The 20,000-nt window shown below is 42.3% G+C and overlaps 1 protein-coding gene across 1 annotated transcript in view; it reads left to right on the forward strand.

Moving 5' to 3' along the window:
- Nucleotides 1–20,000, forward strand: part of LOC145402544 (2-hydroxyacyl-CoA lyase 2-like) — a 172,828-nt gene that overhangs the window by 120,395 nt on the left and 32,433 nt on the right. Inside the window, exon 11 of the mRNA XM_080274549.1 lies at nucleotides 4,572–4,674. Coding sequence (XP_080130675.1) covers nucleotides 4,572–4,674 — 103 coding nt within the window. The remainder of the gene's footprint in view (nucleotides 1–4,571; nucleotides 4,675–20,000) is intronic.

The raw sequence follows: 20,000 nt of genomic DNA on the forward strand, positions 1-20,000 counted from the left end.
TGGTCCCGTTGTATAAAGGCAAGGGTGATAAGGATGAATGTACTAGCTTTAGGGGTATAAGTCTGTGGAGTGTTGTAGGTAAAGTGTATGGTAGAGTGTTAATTATGAGAGTTAGACAGGGTACAGAGGGAGTGATTAGTGATGAGCAGTGTGGCTTTAGGAGAGGGAGGGGATGCGTTGATCAGGTGTTTGCTGTGAGACAAGTGTGTGAAAAGTATTTAGCGAAAGGCAAGGATGTGTTTTGGGCATTTATGGATTTAGAGAAAGCGTATGATAGAATTGATAGGGAGGCTTTGTGGACTGTTTTAAGATTGTATGGACTTGATGGTAGGTTACTAAAAGGGGTGAAAAGTTTTTATGTAAATAGTAGAGCGTGTGTAAGAGTGGGAAATGCTGTGAGTGATTGGTTTCCCTTGAGAGTGGGGCTGCGACAGGGATGTGTGATGTCGCCTTGGTTGTTTAATATTTACATGGATGGTGTTGTAAGGGAGGTGAATGCAAGAGTTTTAGGTGGTCTGAGTCTGGTAAATGTTGATGGAGGAGAGTGGAATCTGAAGCAGCTGCTGTTTGCAGATGATACTGCACTGGTGACTGATTCAGAAGAGAAATTGAGACAGTTGGTAGAGGAGTTTGGAAGGGTGTGTGAAAGGAGGAAATTGAAAGTAAATGAGAGTAAGAGTAAAGTGATGAAGTGTACGAGGTTGATAGATGGTAGGGGGATGAATATAGTTTTGAATGGTGAGTTGCTTGAGGAGGTAGATTGTTTTAAATATCTAGGGTCACATGTTGCTGTGGATGGAAGAATAGATGCAGAAGTGAAGTTTAGAATAAATGAAGTAGGAAAGGTGCTGGGAGGAATGAAAAAAGTGTTTAAATGTCGTTCGCTTAGAATGGATGTAAAGAGAAAGCTGTATGAGGGTGTTGTGGTACCGACTGCATTATATGGGGCTGAAACATGGAATATGGGTGTAGCAGAGAGGAAAAGTTTGAATGTAATGGAGATTAGATGTCTGAGGAGTATGTGTGGAGTGACGCGTATGGATCGAGTGCGAAATGATGAAGTGCGAAGGAGAACTAGAGTTGCTCAGGAGATGGCTGGTAGAGTTGAGCAGAGGGTGTTGCAATGGTTTGGGCATATAGAGAGAATGGATAATGAGCGATTGGTGAAAAAGATAACTAGATCTGATGTGAGAGGTGTAAGGCTGAGAGGAAGACCACGAATAGGATGGATGGACAGTGTGAAGAGAGCGCTGGATGCGAGAGGGATGTCTGTTGAGCAAGGAAGCGTGGCTGTGCGTGACAGAAATAAATGGAGAGAAATTGTGAATGAATAAGTGATGACGCAGCCCTGAGGGGATATTCTCCCGCATTTGGTCTGATCAGCTAGTCAGGTCAGGTGCGGGTAAGGGGATGGGTCTGTTATGATGTGGCAGGGGTAAACCAGTTCTGCTGTCGGGCCCTGCTGCGGATGTCACTGATTGCATTGCCCAGTTGACCCTTGTGCGGTGTGATGCGGTGAGGATCTGTCCGTTCTCCCCTTTGGAGCTAAGATGCGAATGAATGTGTTTGAATGGATGAGTAAATGGAGAGTGAGTCGTCCTGTCTCGGCTACCTCCCTTTCCTTGGGGGAAGCAGCCTAGGTATATAGATAGATATATATAGATATATATATATATATATATATATATATGTATACAGACGAATCCCCTAGTGCACGAGCTCAGAGTGCGCCAATTGCATAATACACGAGTGACCAAAAATAATAGCCAAAAATCCTTGATTGCACAAGTTTAGCCCACAGTACGTGAGGCAGAGGCAAGGAGTGGCACAGAAACACCATTTTTCCTGAGTCCGCGACTCCCATCCCCAAACAACGGGTTCCTCGTGATGTCAGTCGTGACGTAGATGCGCAGAAATTCTCGGGCATTCTAGTGTGATGGAGGGCAGCACAGAACTCTCTGTGTCTAGGATGAGCAAGATCCTTGCTGCCGTGGTTAAACTCAAAAAAGAAGTGAAGGAACACGTAATCAGCCAACAAAGAATGGAGGAGATTCTCGTTAATATCAACAAAGCCTCCATTACTACACAGACAGGCACAGGCAAGAAATTAACAGGAGGAGGCAGACACTCATAACAAGTTACACACGGCAGCCTCAATAAAGTGAAAGTGAGGGACCAGCTACATTGTCTGATCCTGTTCCTGTAGAGGATTAAGAGAATGCAATGTCAGTTGTGTCAACATTGGACTTCAAGGGGCTTTTGGCCGAAGTGACTGAGTTAGAGGCTCGTGGGGAAGGTGCTCAGGAGGAGTCTGATGACAGAAGTGTTGGTGTGGCAGGGGGTGCGGCACTGTAAGTGTTGCCGCGCCTAAGAGCCCCTGTTATTTAAGTCCATCAGGCCTGTTGTCTACTGTTGTTATGGTGACTGACCATATTTTTGTTATTGTAGCTATATCTCTAGTATGTCTGAAAAATTTTCCCTTTATTATGTCTTTAAGGGTCAAAATGATGGGGTACCGCCATATGTAATTTTTCCCTAAGATTATGTATTCACAGTGCGTGATTTCACAGTAAGCGAGGATTAGGACCGCCCATCCACTTGCACACTGTGGGAGCTTACTGTGTATATATATATATATATATATATATATATATATCATCATTCATTCGTCATCTAATCCTGTGTTGCCCCATGTGGAGTGAAGGAGCTCAGGGCTAGGCAAATTGGTCCTGACATTTAAGATGAGAATGACCAGCCTCACTCATCCTTGAGTGACATCACATGAACAGTAAACCCCAAGCACCCCTTGGATATAAACCTGCGGTGGCTCAATCCGATTGGAGCGCCTTAATTACCCACTAAACCACCAGGTGTCATAATTTGGTTATATGGTCACCACCCAGCATAGTAAGTGGTTCCCTGGTGAACAGGAAACCATTTGGCTTGTCACTCAGCATAGAGTCACCCATAAGGAATAGGAAAGAATGAAGGATAGAATGACAAAAGAGGAAGGGAGGAAGGAAGAGAGGAAAGGGCAGGCACCCAAGAGCAGCACTACATCGAGTGAGTGGCCTTTAATTTTTGTTTCCCTAACTGCTATACTTTTCCAAATAAGAAAATTTGAGAAAAGGCTATTTAGGGAAATATTTCCATAATGAGAGGGCAGCCGAACCCAAATCATTCCCGGCATCTAGGGATTAAGATGACTAGACTGTATAGGTCTCTAAAATTAATCCTTGTTCTGCCATTTCTCTGTGGTGGATCAGATCTACTATAACCCTGTGGTGGGATGAGGAGATCTTCCATTACCCTGTGATGGGATAAGGAAATCTGCCATTATCCTATGGTGGGATGAGATCTGCCATTATCCTATGGTGGGATGAGATCTGCCATTATCCTATGATGGGATAAGGAAATCTGCCATTACCCTGTGGTGGGATAAGGAGATTTGTCATTACCCTGTGGAGGGATAAGGAGAGAGGAGTGATGTATATGGGTTTATTTGCACAGTGATACAAGGAATGTGAGGCTGTATGTCTTCTCCCAGGGAGAGCTGCAAACATGCTGAGTCACAGTGGGCAAAATAAATGTCTGCTAGCTCAGGACTGAAGGTGGCTGCCTGATTTGTGTTTTCCAGCATGGAAAGGCTAAGCACTTTTGTGTGCATCACCCTGTGTATCTACACTATTTTTTAAATAAAGTATTTGTATCCTAAAAGCAATTCAGAACTATGTAAAGGAATTTTGGATAAGAATTAGATAGGTATCAAGAACAGAAAAGTACAGATCATTAAATAGGATCGTAGAAAAGTCAGATATGGGATAGAATGGTTTCTCTGTCTCTCTGTGTATCTCGCAAATTCCTTAATCCTGGAAGTGGTATCCACAAACAATCCTATGCCATTTTATCCTCTGCCATCAGACTGACCTCTCATAAACTCACACTCCCTCAGTCATACGCCCCTACACCCCATCTCTCCCTCTCATCCTCAGTTTCCTCCTTCCCCCCTCACCATCCTCCTTACCTCCTCACCATCCTCCTTACCCACACACATTCCCATAGTCAATCTCTCGTTCTCCATTCTCTCCACATGTTGATGATATTAGCCTCTTCAACCTAGTTTTTTTTTTTTTTTTTTTTTTTTTTTTTCAATCTGGTGATGTAATTCTGTTGATTATTCTTACAGTCTGGTGAATAATTTTGTTGTTTTTTCTTTCAATCTGGTGATGTAACTTTACTTATTATTCTTTCAGTCTGGTGACATAATTTTGTTAATTATCCTTTCAATCTGTAATATAAATTTGTTAATTATTATTTCAATCTGGTAATGTACTTTTGATTATTATTCTTTCAGTCTGGTGATGTAATTTGTTGATTATTTTTGCTATCTCCAGGTGATTTTATTCAGTAGAGACTGTTAGCCTGGACCCCAGAAGTACTGTAGCAATCTCCTAATCTGAATATAATTGTCTGGTAATACCAAATATGATGTAGAGAATAAATCAAATTAAAGAAGTGAAAGTTAGGCATCATTACTAAGATCTTCTTATGTAATTGTGGCTTACACACAGACCACGTGAGCCATTGACGTGGCTGGACCCTGGTGCATTTGGAACTCTGGGTGTTGGAGGAGGATTCGCACTAGGTGCTAAGCTTTCACGACCAGATTCTGAGGTACGCACACACACTTAATGTCATATCATATACACGCCTTATCTGTCAGTTTATCTACTTATATACCAGTATCTGTATCTGTATGTATATATATGTACAGTAAAACCTCAATATAACTGACTTCAATATACCGGAATTCACTTTTACTGGAATCGAAGAGCTACCGGACTAGATTCCTATACTGTATATTGGAAAAAGTCCGATAAAGCCAGAAGCAGCCCAGACTGCCTAACCACTTCAGCTGTGTTCAACAAAATAAAGTAAATAAAAGACATGTTTATCAGTGCACAGTATAGTATTATTTTATACATTATACCATTTGATTAATGAAGTGAAGTTATAACACGGTACAGTACAGCAGTAGTAGTTAAAACAGTTTAAAAACCTTTCATGCAATCTGGACTAATATCTGATATATCAGAAAAAGTCCGAGTTAGCAGGGGGAAGTCCGAATGTTGCTTTTATTGGAATTTTGCATTTTTTGGAATGGCTTGGGCCCCATTTAGTCTGTTATAGTGAGGTCTTACTGTGTGTGTGTGTATATATATATATATATATATATATATATATATATATATGTACTGTACACACACACACACACACACACACACACACACACACATACATACATACATACATACGTACAGTAAAACCTCGATATAACGGACTTCAATAGACTGGAATTTGCTTTTATAGGACTCAAGGAAGGAGGAAGGAGTGTGTATAGTTGTGAGTAAAAGATGGAAGAAGAGCATAAGACAGTATGGATCAGTTGGGTCAAGGATTGTGTGGGTAAAGTTGAAAGTTGGAATACAATTGTGGGCGATTGTGTGTGTGTATGCGCCAACGCAAGATCGTGCTAGAAGAGTGAGAGAAGAGTTCTGGACAAATGTGGAAGTGTGCATGGAAAAGTTTGGAAAGAATGAGAGAGTGTTTTTGATTGGTGATATGAATGGTAAAGTTGGTAATGTGAAGGTGGATGGAATAGTTGGTGAGTGGGGTGTGCCTGCTGAGATAGATGAGAATGGGAGTGCATTAGTGGACATTTGTGCTGGGAGGGGGTTGGTGATAGCCAATACCCTCTTCAGGCATAAAATGATCCACAGGTATACATGGCGAGTGATGAGAAGGGTGGGTGGTGAACTGAATGAAAGGAAGGCAATGATTGATTATGTGTGTGTGGATGAAAGGATGCGAAGATGTGTAAAGGATGCAAGAGTGTATAGAGGTTGGGGGAGTGGACTTTCTGACCACTACTTGGTGGTGGCCAGAATTAGGATGCAAGTAAGATGGAGGAATAGAAGAAGGGAAAGACGAGAGGAAGGAGTAGTTGCAAGGAGAGTGGAAAGGTTACAAGAGGATGAGAAAAAGGCAAGAGTATAAGAGAGAAGTGGAGGAACGATTGGGCAAATATGAATTGGAGCAGATGGGAGACGTGGAAGGTATGTGTAAGATATTTACAGAAGAAATATGTGCAGCATGTGATGTGGTGTGTGGAAGGAAGAGAAGACGGAGGGGGGTGCAAGGAACAGCGTGGTGGACTGAAGAGGTGAAACAGGCTGTGGCACAAAAGAAGAAAGCATACAATGAATGGATGAGAAATAGGGGCGTGGAAGAAGTTGAGAGGCGGAAGAGAGAGTTTTATGTGGAAAGGAAGAGAGAGGTGAAAAGATTAGTAAGAGAGATTAAGAAGAGAGTGGATGAGGAATTTGGAAGGAATTTGAGTGTAAAGTGAAGGGACTGTAAGAAAATGTTCTGGAGAGAAGTGAAAAGAGTAAGACAGGGTGGAAGTGAAGTTAGCAGGGGAGTGAAAGATAAAAATGGTAGATTACTAGTGGAGAAGGGAGAAAAAGTGAGCAGATGGAAAGAACACTTTAAGGAATTGTTGAACGTAGAGGATGGAAGTAATGCGAGTATAAGTGGCTGGGGAATGGCTGGGAGAAGGAGGGAGATGAGAAGACAGGAAGAAATCAGTAAGATAGAAGTTGTGGAAGCAATGAAGAAAGTTAAATCGGGGAAAGCCCCAGGATTTGATGGAGTGTGTGGTGAAATGCTGAAGCATGGGGGAGAGATAGTAGTAGAATGGATGTGGAAGATGTGCAGATTGGCCTGGGAGGAAGGTAGAGTCCCAGAGGATTGGAAGTCAGGTATAATTATTCCCTTGTACAAAGGAAAAGGGGAAAAAGAAGTGTGTGGTAATCATAGGGGCATTTGTCTTCTTAGTATAATAGGAAAAGTGTATGGTAGGATACTTATAGACAGAGTTAGAGAAAGAACAGAGAAATTAGTTGGAGAAGAACAGGGAGGCTTTAGGAAGGGAAGAGGTTGTATAGATCAGATATTCATTCTTAGATCTTTAGTGGAAAAGTTTCTAGAGAAGGGAAAGAAGTTGTATGCGGCTTTCATGGATTTGGAGAAAGCATATGACAGGGTGAATAGACAAGGATTGTGGAAAGTGTTAAGAATATATGGAGTAGATGGGAAGTTGTTGAATGCTGTGAAGAGTATGTACGATGGTGCGAAGGCTGCAGTGCGTGTGGATGGTGAACTAAGTGAATTTTTCTCTTTGAAAGTTGGTTTGAAACAGGGATGTGTCATGTCTCCATGGTTGTTCAATCTGTACATGGATGGGGTAATAAAAGAGGTACAAGGTAGGGTAGTGGATGTTGGAGTGGCCCTGGTGAGAGAGGATAGTGTTTGGAAATTCCCTGTACTGTTGTTTGCAGATGATACTGTGTTGTTGAGTGAAGACGAAGGGGAGCTGCAAGGCTTGGTGGATGAGTTTGAGAGAGTGTGTAAGAAACGGAACCTAAAGGTGAATATAGGGAAGAGTAAAGTGATGGTCTTTGAGAGAGGTGAAGTTAGTGAATGTACAGCGAGGTTGGATGGTGAGGAATTGGAAAATGTGAGTACGTTTAAGTATTTGGGTAGTGTGATGAGTAAGGATGGAGGTTTGGAGGGTGAAGTGCTTGAAAGGGTACAGCAGGGAAGAAAGGTTGCTGGTTCCTTGAAAGCAGTGATAAGAAACAGGGAAGTGAGCATGGAAGTGAAAAAGTTACTACATGACAGTATTGTGATACCAACCCTAACGTACGGAAGTGAAGCTTGGACATTGTTGGAAGGACACAAGTCAAGAGTGAGAGCAGTGGAAATGAGTTATTTGAGAGGAGCCTGTGGAGTCACGTGGAGAGACAGGCTGACGAATGAGGATATAAAGGAGAGTTGTGGTGTGGATGTGGATGTGATAGGAAGCGTTATGAGGAACACACTGAGGTGGTTTGGCCATGTGGAGAGGATGGAGGGTGAAAGACTGACGAAGAGAGTGTATATGAGTGAGGTGGAGGGGGGAAGAGGGAGGGGGAGGCCGAGGATGAGATGGAGGGGTGGGGTGGAGAGGTATATGAGAGAGGGGGGTGTGAGTTGGGAGCAGGGCAGTGAAATGGCGGGGAACAGGGCGACTTGGAGGCGATTTGTTTGTGGCCACCCCAAACGGGATTGAGGCGTCTGGCAATAGGTAGATAGATAGATAGATAGATAGGACTCGAGGAGCTACCGGACTAAATTCCTATATACAGTTACCTCTCAACTAACACGAGTTTAAAAAACGAGTTTTCGTTTTAACACGAGCTAATATTTAAGGAGATATGTTTAACTAACAAGGGTTTCTCGATTTAACGTGACTTTACATGTACGTGATGGTTTCAAATTAGCCACGCGCGCCTTGGACAGTCCCGAGCTGATAGACCGTGTGGCAGTTTATGCATAAATACAATTTTTTATTTGTCTGTTGCTTAAACTGGTTTTATTCGAACTGTAATATTCAAAAATGAAGTTTGGCCCTATTCTGAGCAATTTGGCTCATTTTCGGACAAAATTTGGCCAGGAAAGTGATGATAGATCTAAATTGTTACAACTTGATGCTGCAGAACAGAAAGAAGAAAACCACTCAGACCAAGATAGAGCCGTTCTTTATGAAGAAGATATAAAACTTGAGGGAGTTATCTTCATCACCAGTAGCACGGGAGTCAGAGGAAGAGGAAGAGGAAGGACAGCAGAGCGAGGAGGGACAACAAATTTAGGGTGGGGAGCGGCGGGAGGTGGGTAGTGGGGTAAGAAGGGACAGCAGCAGACGACGAGTGATGCATAGATGAAGTGAGGCTGTGTGTTGTTATTGTTTGTGACCTTCAGTACTTACTGTAATGAAAATGGTGCTTTTACTGTAATGATTTTATGACCTACTAATGCATTGATAATGTTGAGGAACTTTCACAATGCCGTGAATGAAGCAGAATTGAAAGAGTATCCACGTAAAAAGCGAAAACAGTATGTATTTCGGGAGAAGTAAACAATGCTTCAGCCCAACTAAGGGTCAGATGTTGTTGATTATTTTCACGCTATGAAGGCTGGCAGATAATCAGAGAGAGCAGACAATCCACCATCTCCATCCTGTGTATCCTCATACATGTGAAAAATCTGTTTGGTAATGCATTATTCTGATTGATTACCAGATGAATTTTTCATTACCAACTTGTCCCATGTTTGGTAATGAAAAATATCAAATGGCAACCCTGACAGGGGAGGGGGGAGGAAGGAAGGGGTGAAGGGGCCGTGGTGTAAACAGCTGTTCGGCACCGCGCGGCAATTTCAAATTACGGGTGGGAAAAAATTCAGATTTGGGGGGGGTATTTTTTTCTTTTTTTGGCCATTTTTGGGATCCGAAGGTCCAGGCCCAAAATGTCTGGTAAGTGGGGAGTCCGGAAAGTGGGTGTCCGGATCGTACAGGGATTATTGAGTAATCCCTCATTTATCTGGACATAATAGAGTCAAGTCTCATATATACATATACAGTATATATATATATATATATATATATATATATATATATATATATGTATATATATATACAGTATATATATATATATATATATATATATATATATATATATATACAGTACCCTCGCATCCAGCACGCGTTAGTCCAGCACGATTCGAGTCCAGCACGGTGAGCAATTAATTAGTATTATTTAATACGATTTAATTACTGCAACACGAGTGTGTTAGCATAACACGCACAGAGCTCCGAGAAGTGGGCCAAATCCGCAGAGTTCACTCTAGCACGATCACCCCTGGTCCAACACGGCCATACTGGACATTCCCATGATGATGATAGCCAATGAAAAACTTCTGATCAAGTAGCCTTCCCCGCCCGCTATCGTGACGTGATCGTGATGCCACCCAATTAAAAACAGTTTTGCTGTCACGTGATGTTTTGTTTACATTTCTCCCGCCACAGAGCCACTCAGTCGCATAATTGCATTGGAAGGTGCTTTTTTCTTGCTGCATTTTCTGCTCCTGTTACTGCATTTTACCCTGCTCATGATGCCTAGGAAGCCTTCTGAGAACCCCAAGAAGCGTCGGCACCTCCCTCATGCCACCAAGCTAGAAAGCATCGAGAGGAAGAAGAAAAGGGAGAGGAAAGTTGACATTGCCAAGGCCTACGACATGAATGAAGCCAACGTGATCATAATAAAAATCTTAAGACAAGATCCTGGCAGCCGAAGGCTATCACACGGCACTTCCTACCAGGTTTGCCGAGGATACGATGGTAAATCGGAACGGTAACATGGTAAAATTGCCGATGATACCACGGGCATATGGAATTCATCTGGATGGATTCCTGCCGAGCATATGACGGAGAAAACAGTGTGACCAAAACCCAGGCGACTTGACAGAGAATGTATTGTACTACAGCATTGAACATTTAGCCTGACACTGAATACATATTAATATTTTAGAATAAATATCAATCGTTTTGAAACCCTTCTCATCGGCGTGCATACCAGTTTATAAACAAAGTTGCTTCTCCTTATTCTCTACCGAGTCAGCGACAGCGATCACTTTCCACAGTCATGAGATGGGGCTCTGGCAACAGTGTGAGAAGCATGCACTTTGCTGAGGATTACAGGGCTAGGACAGGCAGAAGCAGGATCTTCCATGGCTGTGGACGAAGATAGTGATTCTGAGAGTGATTTCGAAGGATTTATGAGGGAGGTTTGATTTCAAAGGATTTATGAGGAAGGTTGAGGAGGAGCAACAGCCATTACCCGCTAGTGACGCCAGCAGCCATCCTCCGGGGACCCAGTAGGACTAACTACAGCCTTGGATACCACCTTCCATTCTCAGCAAGCCCACCAACACTATCCTAAAAGGTTAGTTATCATTCATAGCACAGTACCATTTATTATAATTACAATAGTACCAATATATGTATAGGTATATGGTAGGTATTTAGGGTGACTTTTCCGAGGGTTGCTGACATATTTCATTTTTCCCCATAAGCTCTATTGTTAGTCCAACACGTTTTTGGTCCAACACGTGACCCATGCATGACAATATTACCGTGCTGGACGCGAGGGTACTGTATATATATATATATATATAGAGTGAGTCCTTGAAATACGAAAACTCAAAGTACGAATTTCCGATGGTACGAAAGCGATAAACGTAGGACAGATTCCACAATACGAAAGTACTGTATCTGTCTCGATGGTACGAAAAACAATACGAGAGGAAATACAAAAAGTTCAAAATGGGCGCACTGCACAGTGCCGCGCTTGCTTGCGGCGAGAAAACGAACCAACCCCTCTCTGGTAAACACATTTTCGCGTGCTTCCCAGTCAAGTTGCATCCGTCCTCTCCTCTCTGCTTCTCTGTACGTTACGCTGTTTTTCACTGTTCTTCACCTTTTCGTATTTTCACCATGTCTCCCAAGCGCCCTGCAATATCTCCAGCATCTAGGGAACCAGGTGCAAAGAAGGAACAGCATCGTACTCTCACTCTTGAGAGGAAATTGGAAATAATAAGACGCCACAAGGAGGGGCAGGGAGTCTCGGAGATTGGGCGAGCTTTAGGCCTTGCACCATCAGTTGTTGGGACTGTGACGAAGAAAAAGGAAATGTACAAGAAGATGACCATCTCCTTCTCTTCATCATCAGCTGCCTGCCAAGCCACGAGGACCCGCAGCTTTTGCATGGACTTAGCACCCTATCAATGACACGAATCTGCAGCTGCAGCACAGGTCTGTATTTAACTGTACAGTGAACTAATACTACAGTAATTATTTGTATGTTTTATTTTTTTATGTGTGCAATTGTATAGTACTGTATATGTGTATTGCATACTTCTAAATAGGAGGGGTAAAGTTTTAGTGGGGGGTCCAATGGGATCCTGGAATGCATCCCCCCTTTATATGTATATTTCAGTGGGGAAAATCGTTCCGATATACGAAATTTCGGATTATGAAAGGTTATTTTGGTCCCTATCCCTTTCGTATTTCGAGGACTCGCTGTACGTACTGTATACACTATATATATATATATATATATATAGATAGATAGATTAGATATATATATATATATATATATATATATATATAGATAGATAGATTAGATATATATATATATATATATATATATATAATATGTATATACAGTAGAACCTCTCTCATTTGGACTATATGTGGGGAAGGGTTGTCCGAATTAGCAGATTGTCCGGACCATCAGGGTAATCTCCAGTTCATACCAAAAACTTTCTACATATGGTATGTTTGTTAATTATTAACATATGTGGCATATGTCAATCCTACGTAACTGCAAAAGATGAAAGGATACTAAAATAACCAAACTAATCATGTACGATAGTTTTGTATTGCATAATTTACAGGTAAGGCCATGACAAGAAACTAGCCTACATTTTAAATTGTAGTAAGTGACTAAGGCCCGAGTAGGCAAAAAAATAAATTAATTAATTAACTGTAATATTTGGAATAAAAATAAAACTTATGTTGGCAAAAAATACATTGTCATCTTTGGCATATTGATAATGCCCATATGGGCAAGAAGCTAATGTTTGATGTACAAGTAAAGCACATTTAAGTACAAATAATAACCTACAGTAATCATTAAACACTGCAGAATATTCTGACCCATTTTTGTGTAAGCAAACTCCTCCTTTTAACACCTTTATTCATTGCAGAAGCTAGCTTGCATTAAGGGGCATGGTAAGGAGGATTAACTTTTGAAATACAGTGTAAAAATATAAATGGTTGGTGAACTAGTTGATGGAACGAATGCTAGCGTGTGTTTAAACAGGCGCCCATGTTGCGATCTAGCGTGATCCGAGACTAAACGGATGACGATCGCTTTCCGCGCGGATACTGAAAATGACTTTAGAATTACTTTCAACATATTTTTGGAGCTTATTATTTTTAAATTTTGTCCGCATTAACAGAAATCCGGATCAAAGGGGTCCAGACCAAAGAGGTTCTACTGTATATAGTAATCCCTCTAATATCCGAACCCCCAATATCCGAACATCCTCACTAACCGGACATAATCATCCTGGGATCCAATATTCCCAAAATGGGCCAAAAACCACAAAAAATAAAAAAAAAATCTGACTTTTTTCCCACCCGTAATTTGGAATTGCCGCCTGGTGCCGAACAGCTGTTACACCATGGTCCCTTCACCCATTCCTTCCTCCCCCCTCCCCCCTCCCCTGTCAGGGTTGCCATTTGGTATTTTTCATTACCAAGTGTGGGCCAATTTGGTAATGAAAAATTCATTTGGTAATGAATCAGAATAATTTGGATTTTTCACATGTATGAGACCTCTCTTCCTATTTCTCCCATCTTTCCTGTCACATCTTATTGCATTTCTTTCCTTTACAGGTGGCTTTACATTGAGTGACAAGCCAAATGGTTTCCTGTAAGCCAAGAAACCATTTACAGTGCTGGGTGGTAACCATATAACCAACCCATACGTGCTCCCTACGTGTCAGTAAGTGGGTTGGTGGAGGGTTAATGCCCCTCCCCGTAAAACAAATAACTGAGTCAAATGGCCACCCCTTACGGGATTAATGGCGTCTGGCAATAGATAGATAGATAGATAGATCAGGATACACAGGATGGAGATGGTGGATTGTTTGCTCTCTCTGGTTAATCTGCTACCCTACATAGCGTGAAAATAATCAACATGGTGTTAATTATAAGGAGAGTGATTACATGTATTTCCACTTGTTTATATAATTAGTGAAGAATAAATGCTAGCTTTATGAATTTGGTAATGAAAAGTTAAATTTGGTAATGAAAGTTGAGGAGATTGGTAATGTGGCCGTTGCGGTCTGGCAACTCTGTTACCTCGCCATCATCAACAGTCACAGCTTAACTCCGATCGAGAGCAGATGCTCATAGCAGTGCTAGCCACAGGTGCTTGTTTTTTGTGAATAAACAGTGAATAAACTGCAATACCTCGCCACTAGAACACACAGGAATTTACAGCGTTGTGCAGTGTTAAGAAATTAGAATTTAGAGTGCAGAGGATTAACTGTGGACTGCAAACTGGCAGTTCCAGTCCAGGAACCAGGGACTTGTAAGTACCCAGAATGTTTAATATTGTATAAACTCACCTCTAAAACCTCATTTTATGGTTTTTTGCATTTATTTCAGTCTTTTATGTTCCTTATTGGTGTGATTTGGGTCTTAAATAGGTGCTATGCATATCCAGAGGGAGTTGTATAGGTGTTTCTCTGAGTTAGGGTCCATAATTACAAGTCATAAGCTGGGGCCCAATATCCGGACAGGACCACTATCTGGACCTGCCTATGGCCCTATTACGTCGGATATTGGAGGGATTACTGTATATATACAGTATATATATATATGTATATATATCGCGTTCTGCTATCACCGTTGTCTGTTATCACAACACCCCAAAAGCTGCCATCCTCGTGCTGTCACGCACCGGAACGCGTTATCACTGAAGGAAAACCTCCTGGAATGGATGAGAGACTTTTTGAGAGACAGACAAATGAGGACAGTAATAAAGGACAGGATGTCTGGATGGAGAGAAGTAACAAGTGGAGTCCCCCAGGGCTCTGTGTTGGCGCCAGTAATGTTCCTGATTTATGTTAATGATATGGTAGAGGGAGTGAACAGTTATGTAAGTCTGTTTGCTGATGATGCAAAGATCCTGAGGAAGGTAGAGCAGAGGAGGACTGTAAAATGCTGCAGGAGGATCTAGATTGAATATGTGATTGGAGCCAGAAGTGGGAAATGAAATTCATTGCAAAGAAATGTAAAATATTGGAAATGGGTAAAAGTACCAAGAGGCCATCACTGAATTATTTGATGGGTAATGAACCTATCACAAAAGCGAGAGAAGAGAAAGATTTGGGAGTGCTGGTCCAGGATAGTTTGTCTCCTGAAAAACATATTAACAAGACAGTTAGAGAGACATATAAACTTTTGAGTAACATAAGAGTAGCATTTCATGGATGAGGAGATGATGAAAAAATTGATAGTGGCCATGATCTGCCTCAGGTTAGCATATGCAGCAGTACTGTGGTCCCCACACAAAAAGGAAGATATAAACAAGATTGAGGGAATACAAAGAACAGCATCTAAGATGGTCCTCAGTCTGGCAGATCTGTCGTACAGAGAGAGGCTGGAATAGTTGGATTTGCCTTCCTTAGAGGAAAGGAGAGAGAGGGGCGACATGATTGCAGTGTTCAGGACCATGATAGGAGTAGGTAAAATTGACAGAGAAGATCTGTTTTTATGGGATAAGAGAGTAAGAAGAGGACACGGAATGAAACTGAAGATGCCAAGCTGCTTGAAGGATATCAAGAAATATAGTTTTCCTTATAGATGTATAGACCTTAGGAATAACCTGGACAAAGAGATCATCCGGTCTAAAAACTTAAACGAGTTTAAAGTAAAATTTGACTTATTGAGAAACAGAGATGGGACCCCACGAGCATAGCTCATTTCCTGTATATCACAACCAGATAAATACAACTAGGTAAATACACAAAAACTGGATGTGTCTGTGGATTTGAATCCCCCAGGCCATGCGGCTTTCTGCAGCTGATTGGTGCTACGTCATCAACCATCCTTGCACTGTGATTGGCCTACTTTCCCGCCAATTCAGTCAAGTACACATTCCTGAATGGATTGCGGTGAAAATGACGTGCTGTGTACTATAAACTTTTTATGTGAGAACAGTGTCCGACAAACCCCCAAGAAACCCCCGACCATCACTCAGAGTAAGGCAGCGGAACTTTCAAGAGGGGTGAAGAAGAGAAAGAACCTTACATATGCTCAAAAACTAGAGATTTGCCAGGGACCTCTTCACAGTTTGAGGGCTTTGACTACAATGCCTTCTTGGATGATCTGGACCAGTGGAGCTGGATGTTCTGCTAAGCGAGGGGCATGCCGATGAGGCGCCTGGTGGCCATTAACCCACCCGCTAACCCATCAAACCACCCAAGTCGCCATTCATCCTCATAAAGATAACTATGATGGCCATTTATGTTGTCCGTTTATTGTTTATAATGTTGTGGATGTTATGTATTTTCATGTTGGAGCAATGTTTGGTAAGAAAATATATGCAAAGAGAGCAATAATAGGCAAAAAATGTAGGTAGATGGGCCACCCAATAACCAGTTAAAATTATTCCCAGTGTTAAGAAGCGAGATTTACCAGTTGTGTAGCCGAGATGTTTCTCAGTGTTACCTGATGTTTATGGTAGCTAGCTCCGGTACGAGTCAAAGTTGCCAGTTTGCCTGCTGTTTTTGAACCTAGTTATTTTGTACGTTATGCATTAATTTTTCTACTCTTTATTTCTTTATAATAATGTATTTATGTGATTGCTTGATAAATTATAATTTAAATTTATATGGCAAATGATTTAAAGTGTTATGTAAAGTATGAAAATTTGCATGTTTTGAGTTGTCTCCGAGTTGATAACTGTGCTCTCTTTCTACAGTAGAATACACCAGGTCTGTGGAAAAATGTAGATAATTCTAGAACAGTGCAAGCTTATATAAGGGTGGGAAGGGGACTAGAGCAAGTTTGTTCTGTTTCCAGTTCAGTTTGAGTGTAATGCATTGTCAGTGCAGTGAAGTTTGTATATTATTGGTACTTGAGAAAACAGTGAAGTCTTTACTGAAGTTTGTACATCATCGGTGCTTGTGAGAATAGTGAAATTGTTGTCAAGCATTAAGTGTAATTGCAGTTAGTAAAGTTTGTATAGCTCCAGTGCTTGTGAGAATAATGAGGTTGGAAAGCATTAAGTGTAATTATTTAGAAAATAAAGACAGTGAACTTAAGAAGTCAGTGTTTATCTTTGCCTCAGCTGATCTTGTGTGCTGTACACCAAGAGGCTGACCACAGGAAGAGCAACTCATTGGGCAATGTCCTTCAAATACTGAACTACTGCTGTTGGAGCCTGTGGCAGTGTGGGATGGGGATGCAACACTGGTGTCAGGAGTGTGGATAATTTCAGTGCTGCAGTGAGTCTAACCTTCGACAAGGAGCAAGAAGGTGTCCAGACAAGAGGCCAAGCTAGGCAGGAAAAGGCATGGCTGGGTACAATTTTGAAACTACTACAAGCACAATTATGGCACAGATTGAAGGACAGAAGAACTCCCAAGCAAAGTTACAGGCACAGAATGAAGGACAGAAAAAACTCCAAGCACAATAACAGGCCCAAAGTGAAAAACAGAAGGCGCTCAGGAGCGAAATCAAAGAACAATTGCAGGCACAGAGTGAACAACTAGTGGCACAATGTGAAGAACAAAAAGAACAAGATGAACAACTTCAAAAGGCTTTACAGGAGCAACAGAGGGAAGTACAACTGAGGGTGCAAGGACAGCTAGATGCTTTCATGGGGGAAATGAAGGAAGAACAGGAACAACTGAAGGAGGAAATAGATGCTAAGCTAGAGCAGCAGAAGTATGAGTTGTCAGTAGAGGAGAGGATGCAGATTTACAACCAGTGCTAGAGTGGCTGCAGTGGCGTACAGTGTGACCATCATGGGAAGAAGTTTCCAGGTTAAGCCCTGTAACCAAGAGTTACTGGAGTCAGTGAGACCTTCTTCGTTTGAATAACAGACTACTGGAGCGTCAGTGGGAGACAGCCGATGGCCTCAGCAAGTAATGGCAACTGGTGGTTCCGAAGAAGATGAGGTCCGAGATCTTGGATGAGTCTCATGACCAGATCACTAGTGGGCACCTGGGAGTGAAGACAACTCTAAGCCTGCTGCAACACAGGTTCTGCAAGATTGGCATGCATCAGGATGCTGAAGGGTGATGTCGGGCCTGTGATGTGTGTTGTGCCAAGAAGGGATCCAAGAGACGTGGTTGCACCCCTCTTCAGCTGTACCAAGTGGGTGCACCGATGGAAAGAGTTGCAGTGGACATTGCTGGACCTTTGCCACTGAGTGAAAGAGGAAACCGGTATATATGTGTCGCCAGAAGCCTATGCTATCCCTGAACAAGAGGCTGCAAATGTTGGTTAGGTGTTGGTTGACCAGTTTTTCTGTCATTTTGGGATGCCACATTAGCTACATTCAGACCAGGGTAGAAACTTCGAATCTGCCATGTTCTGTAAATGCTGCAAGTTACTGGGGATCAAGAAGACCAGAATGACCCCACAAAGGCCACAGTCCATTGGGATGGTGGAGAAATTCAACTGAACCCTGGGACAAGAACTGGCCGAGTACTGTGTAGATGGACAAACAGAATGGGACCAAAAGTTTCCAGCATTGCTGATGGTATATTGGTCTGCATCCCATGAGTCTACTGGCTACACACCTGCAAAACTGATGTTGGGCCATGAGTTATGCTTACCTGTTGACTTGTTAATGGGAAGACCACCTGGTGAAGAGCTGCCTACAGACACCACCGGCTATGCAAAACACCTTCAGGAAAGGCTGGCTGAGGTACATCATCAAGTGCAAGGAGCCCTCAAGTTTTCGGGAGAGATGATGAAGTGCAGGTATGATGCCAAGGCAAGTGAGGTGACCTTCCAGGATGGTGATCAAGTTTGGTTATACAATCCTCAGCAAATGAAGGGACAGTCACCGAAGCTGCAGAGCCCATGGGACGGGCTTTACACTGTGTTGGACTGCCTATCAGACGTAACGTACCGGATTCGGGGATGCAGGAAGTCTTGCCCAAAGATGGTATACGTGAACCGTCTGTGGCAGTACCATGGGCCAGGACAGTACAGCTGAGACATCTCCGAGGAATCTTGCTCCCCCGTGGCTGAGGATGTTGAAGAGGACTAAGACCTTCCTGGAGGAGTGGACCTACAATCGGTAATAGTATGGGGATGTTTCTCAGGTGAAATGGGAAGGGGAGGCCTCTACTTTCTTCCTAAGAACTTGATGATGAATGGTAGCTGGTACATTTAAATTCTGAAAGATCATTTGTTAAACTTTTTTACCATTCACGGGTGCGACTTTTTCATGCACGATTCAGCTCCATGTCACAAGTCAAGAAAGGTAACAAAGGATAATTGGGTGAGGTCCTCGACAGGCCTGGTAATAGTCCGAATCTAAATCCTGTAGAAAACTGCTGGGCAAAGATGAAGAAAATCATGGCAGAGAAGAAGATACCCAATCTGGATAACCTCAAGACTAAACTGACAGATGTTTGGTGCAAAGAAATGTCCTTAGATTACTTTAGAGATCTAAGTGATTCCATGCCAAAATGCATCCAGGTGGTCCTGAAAAACATGGGAAACATGATTTCATATTAATGAATGGTATTTCATGAACAAACATTGTGATATACTGTACTATGATTTCTGTGTTTTTTAATACCTTGTGGGGGGAGGTCCTAAGTCAATTTACACTAGCTGTAGGTTGGGGTATGGGCAGGGTATTGGTAGGTAGGATATTGCCCTGTATCAGGATTTCGTACGTATCTGAATATACCGTCGCCTTACGTTGGATAATCATGTGATTACTGTATACAGCAAATTCTCAATTATCCATGGTCGCAATATCCGGTCCAGTGCAATATCCAGTGCTGTTGGCTGGGCTCTGTTAATGCAATATCCAACAAAATTATATACCAACCGGTGCCGAAACGGGAAGTAACTGGCAGTTCTATGTGATACAGGTACAGTATTTAGCGTCAAGGTGTATCAGTCAGCTCGTATGTGGTAGCCAACTGGTGCCTGAGAAAACCCTGCAACGTGCCAGCCAGTGAGAACACCTGCAGCCTGCCAACCAATCAGAATTCGTTGTGGGAGTGGCCCACCTGGCTTACCGAGCCTACTGTCACTCTCTCATTCTCCAGTGAATCTCGTTCAGTGAAGAGATGTCTATGCGCTCTTCTCTTGTGACCGTGCGGTGGCAAAACCCTAGCGCTAAGGCGTACTCTGTGGCCTCCCTTGCCTTACTTATTGTTGTTACAAAGCTTGTGGCCTCTTAGTGCTCTGTGTCCTAGTGCTCTTTTGTGATTCTGAAAGTATTGTA

The sequence above is a fragment of the Coenobita brevimanus genome, chromosome 58 (genome assembly GCF_032717465.1).
Source record: "Coenobita brevimanus isolate Jiangsu-jjx chromosome 58, ASM3271746v2, whole genome shotgun sequence".
NCBI lineage: Eukaryota > Metazoa > Arthropoda > Malacostraca > Decapoda > Coenobitidae > Coenobita > Coenobita brevimanus.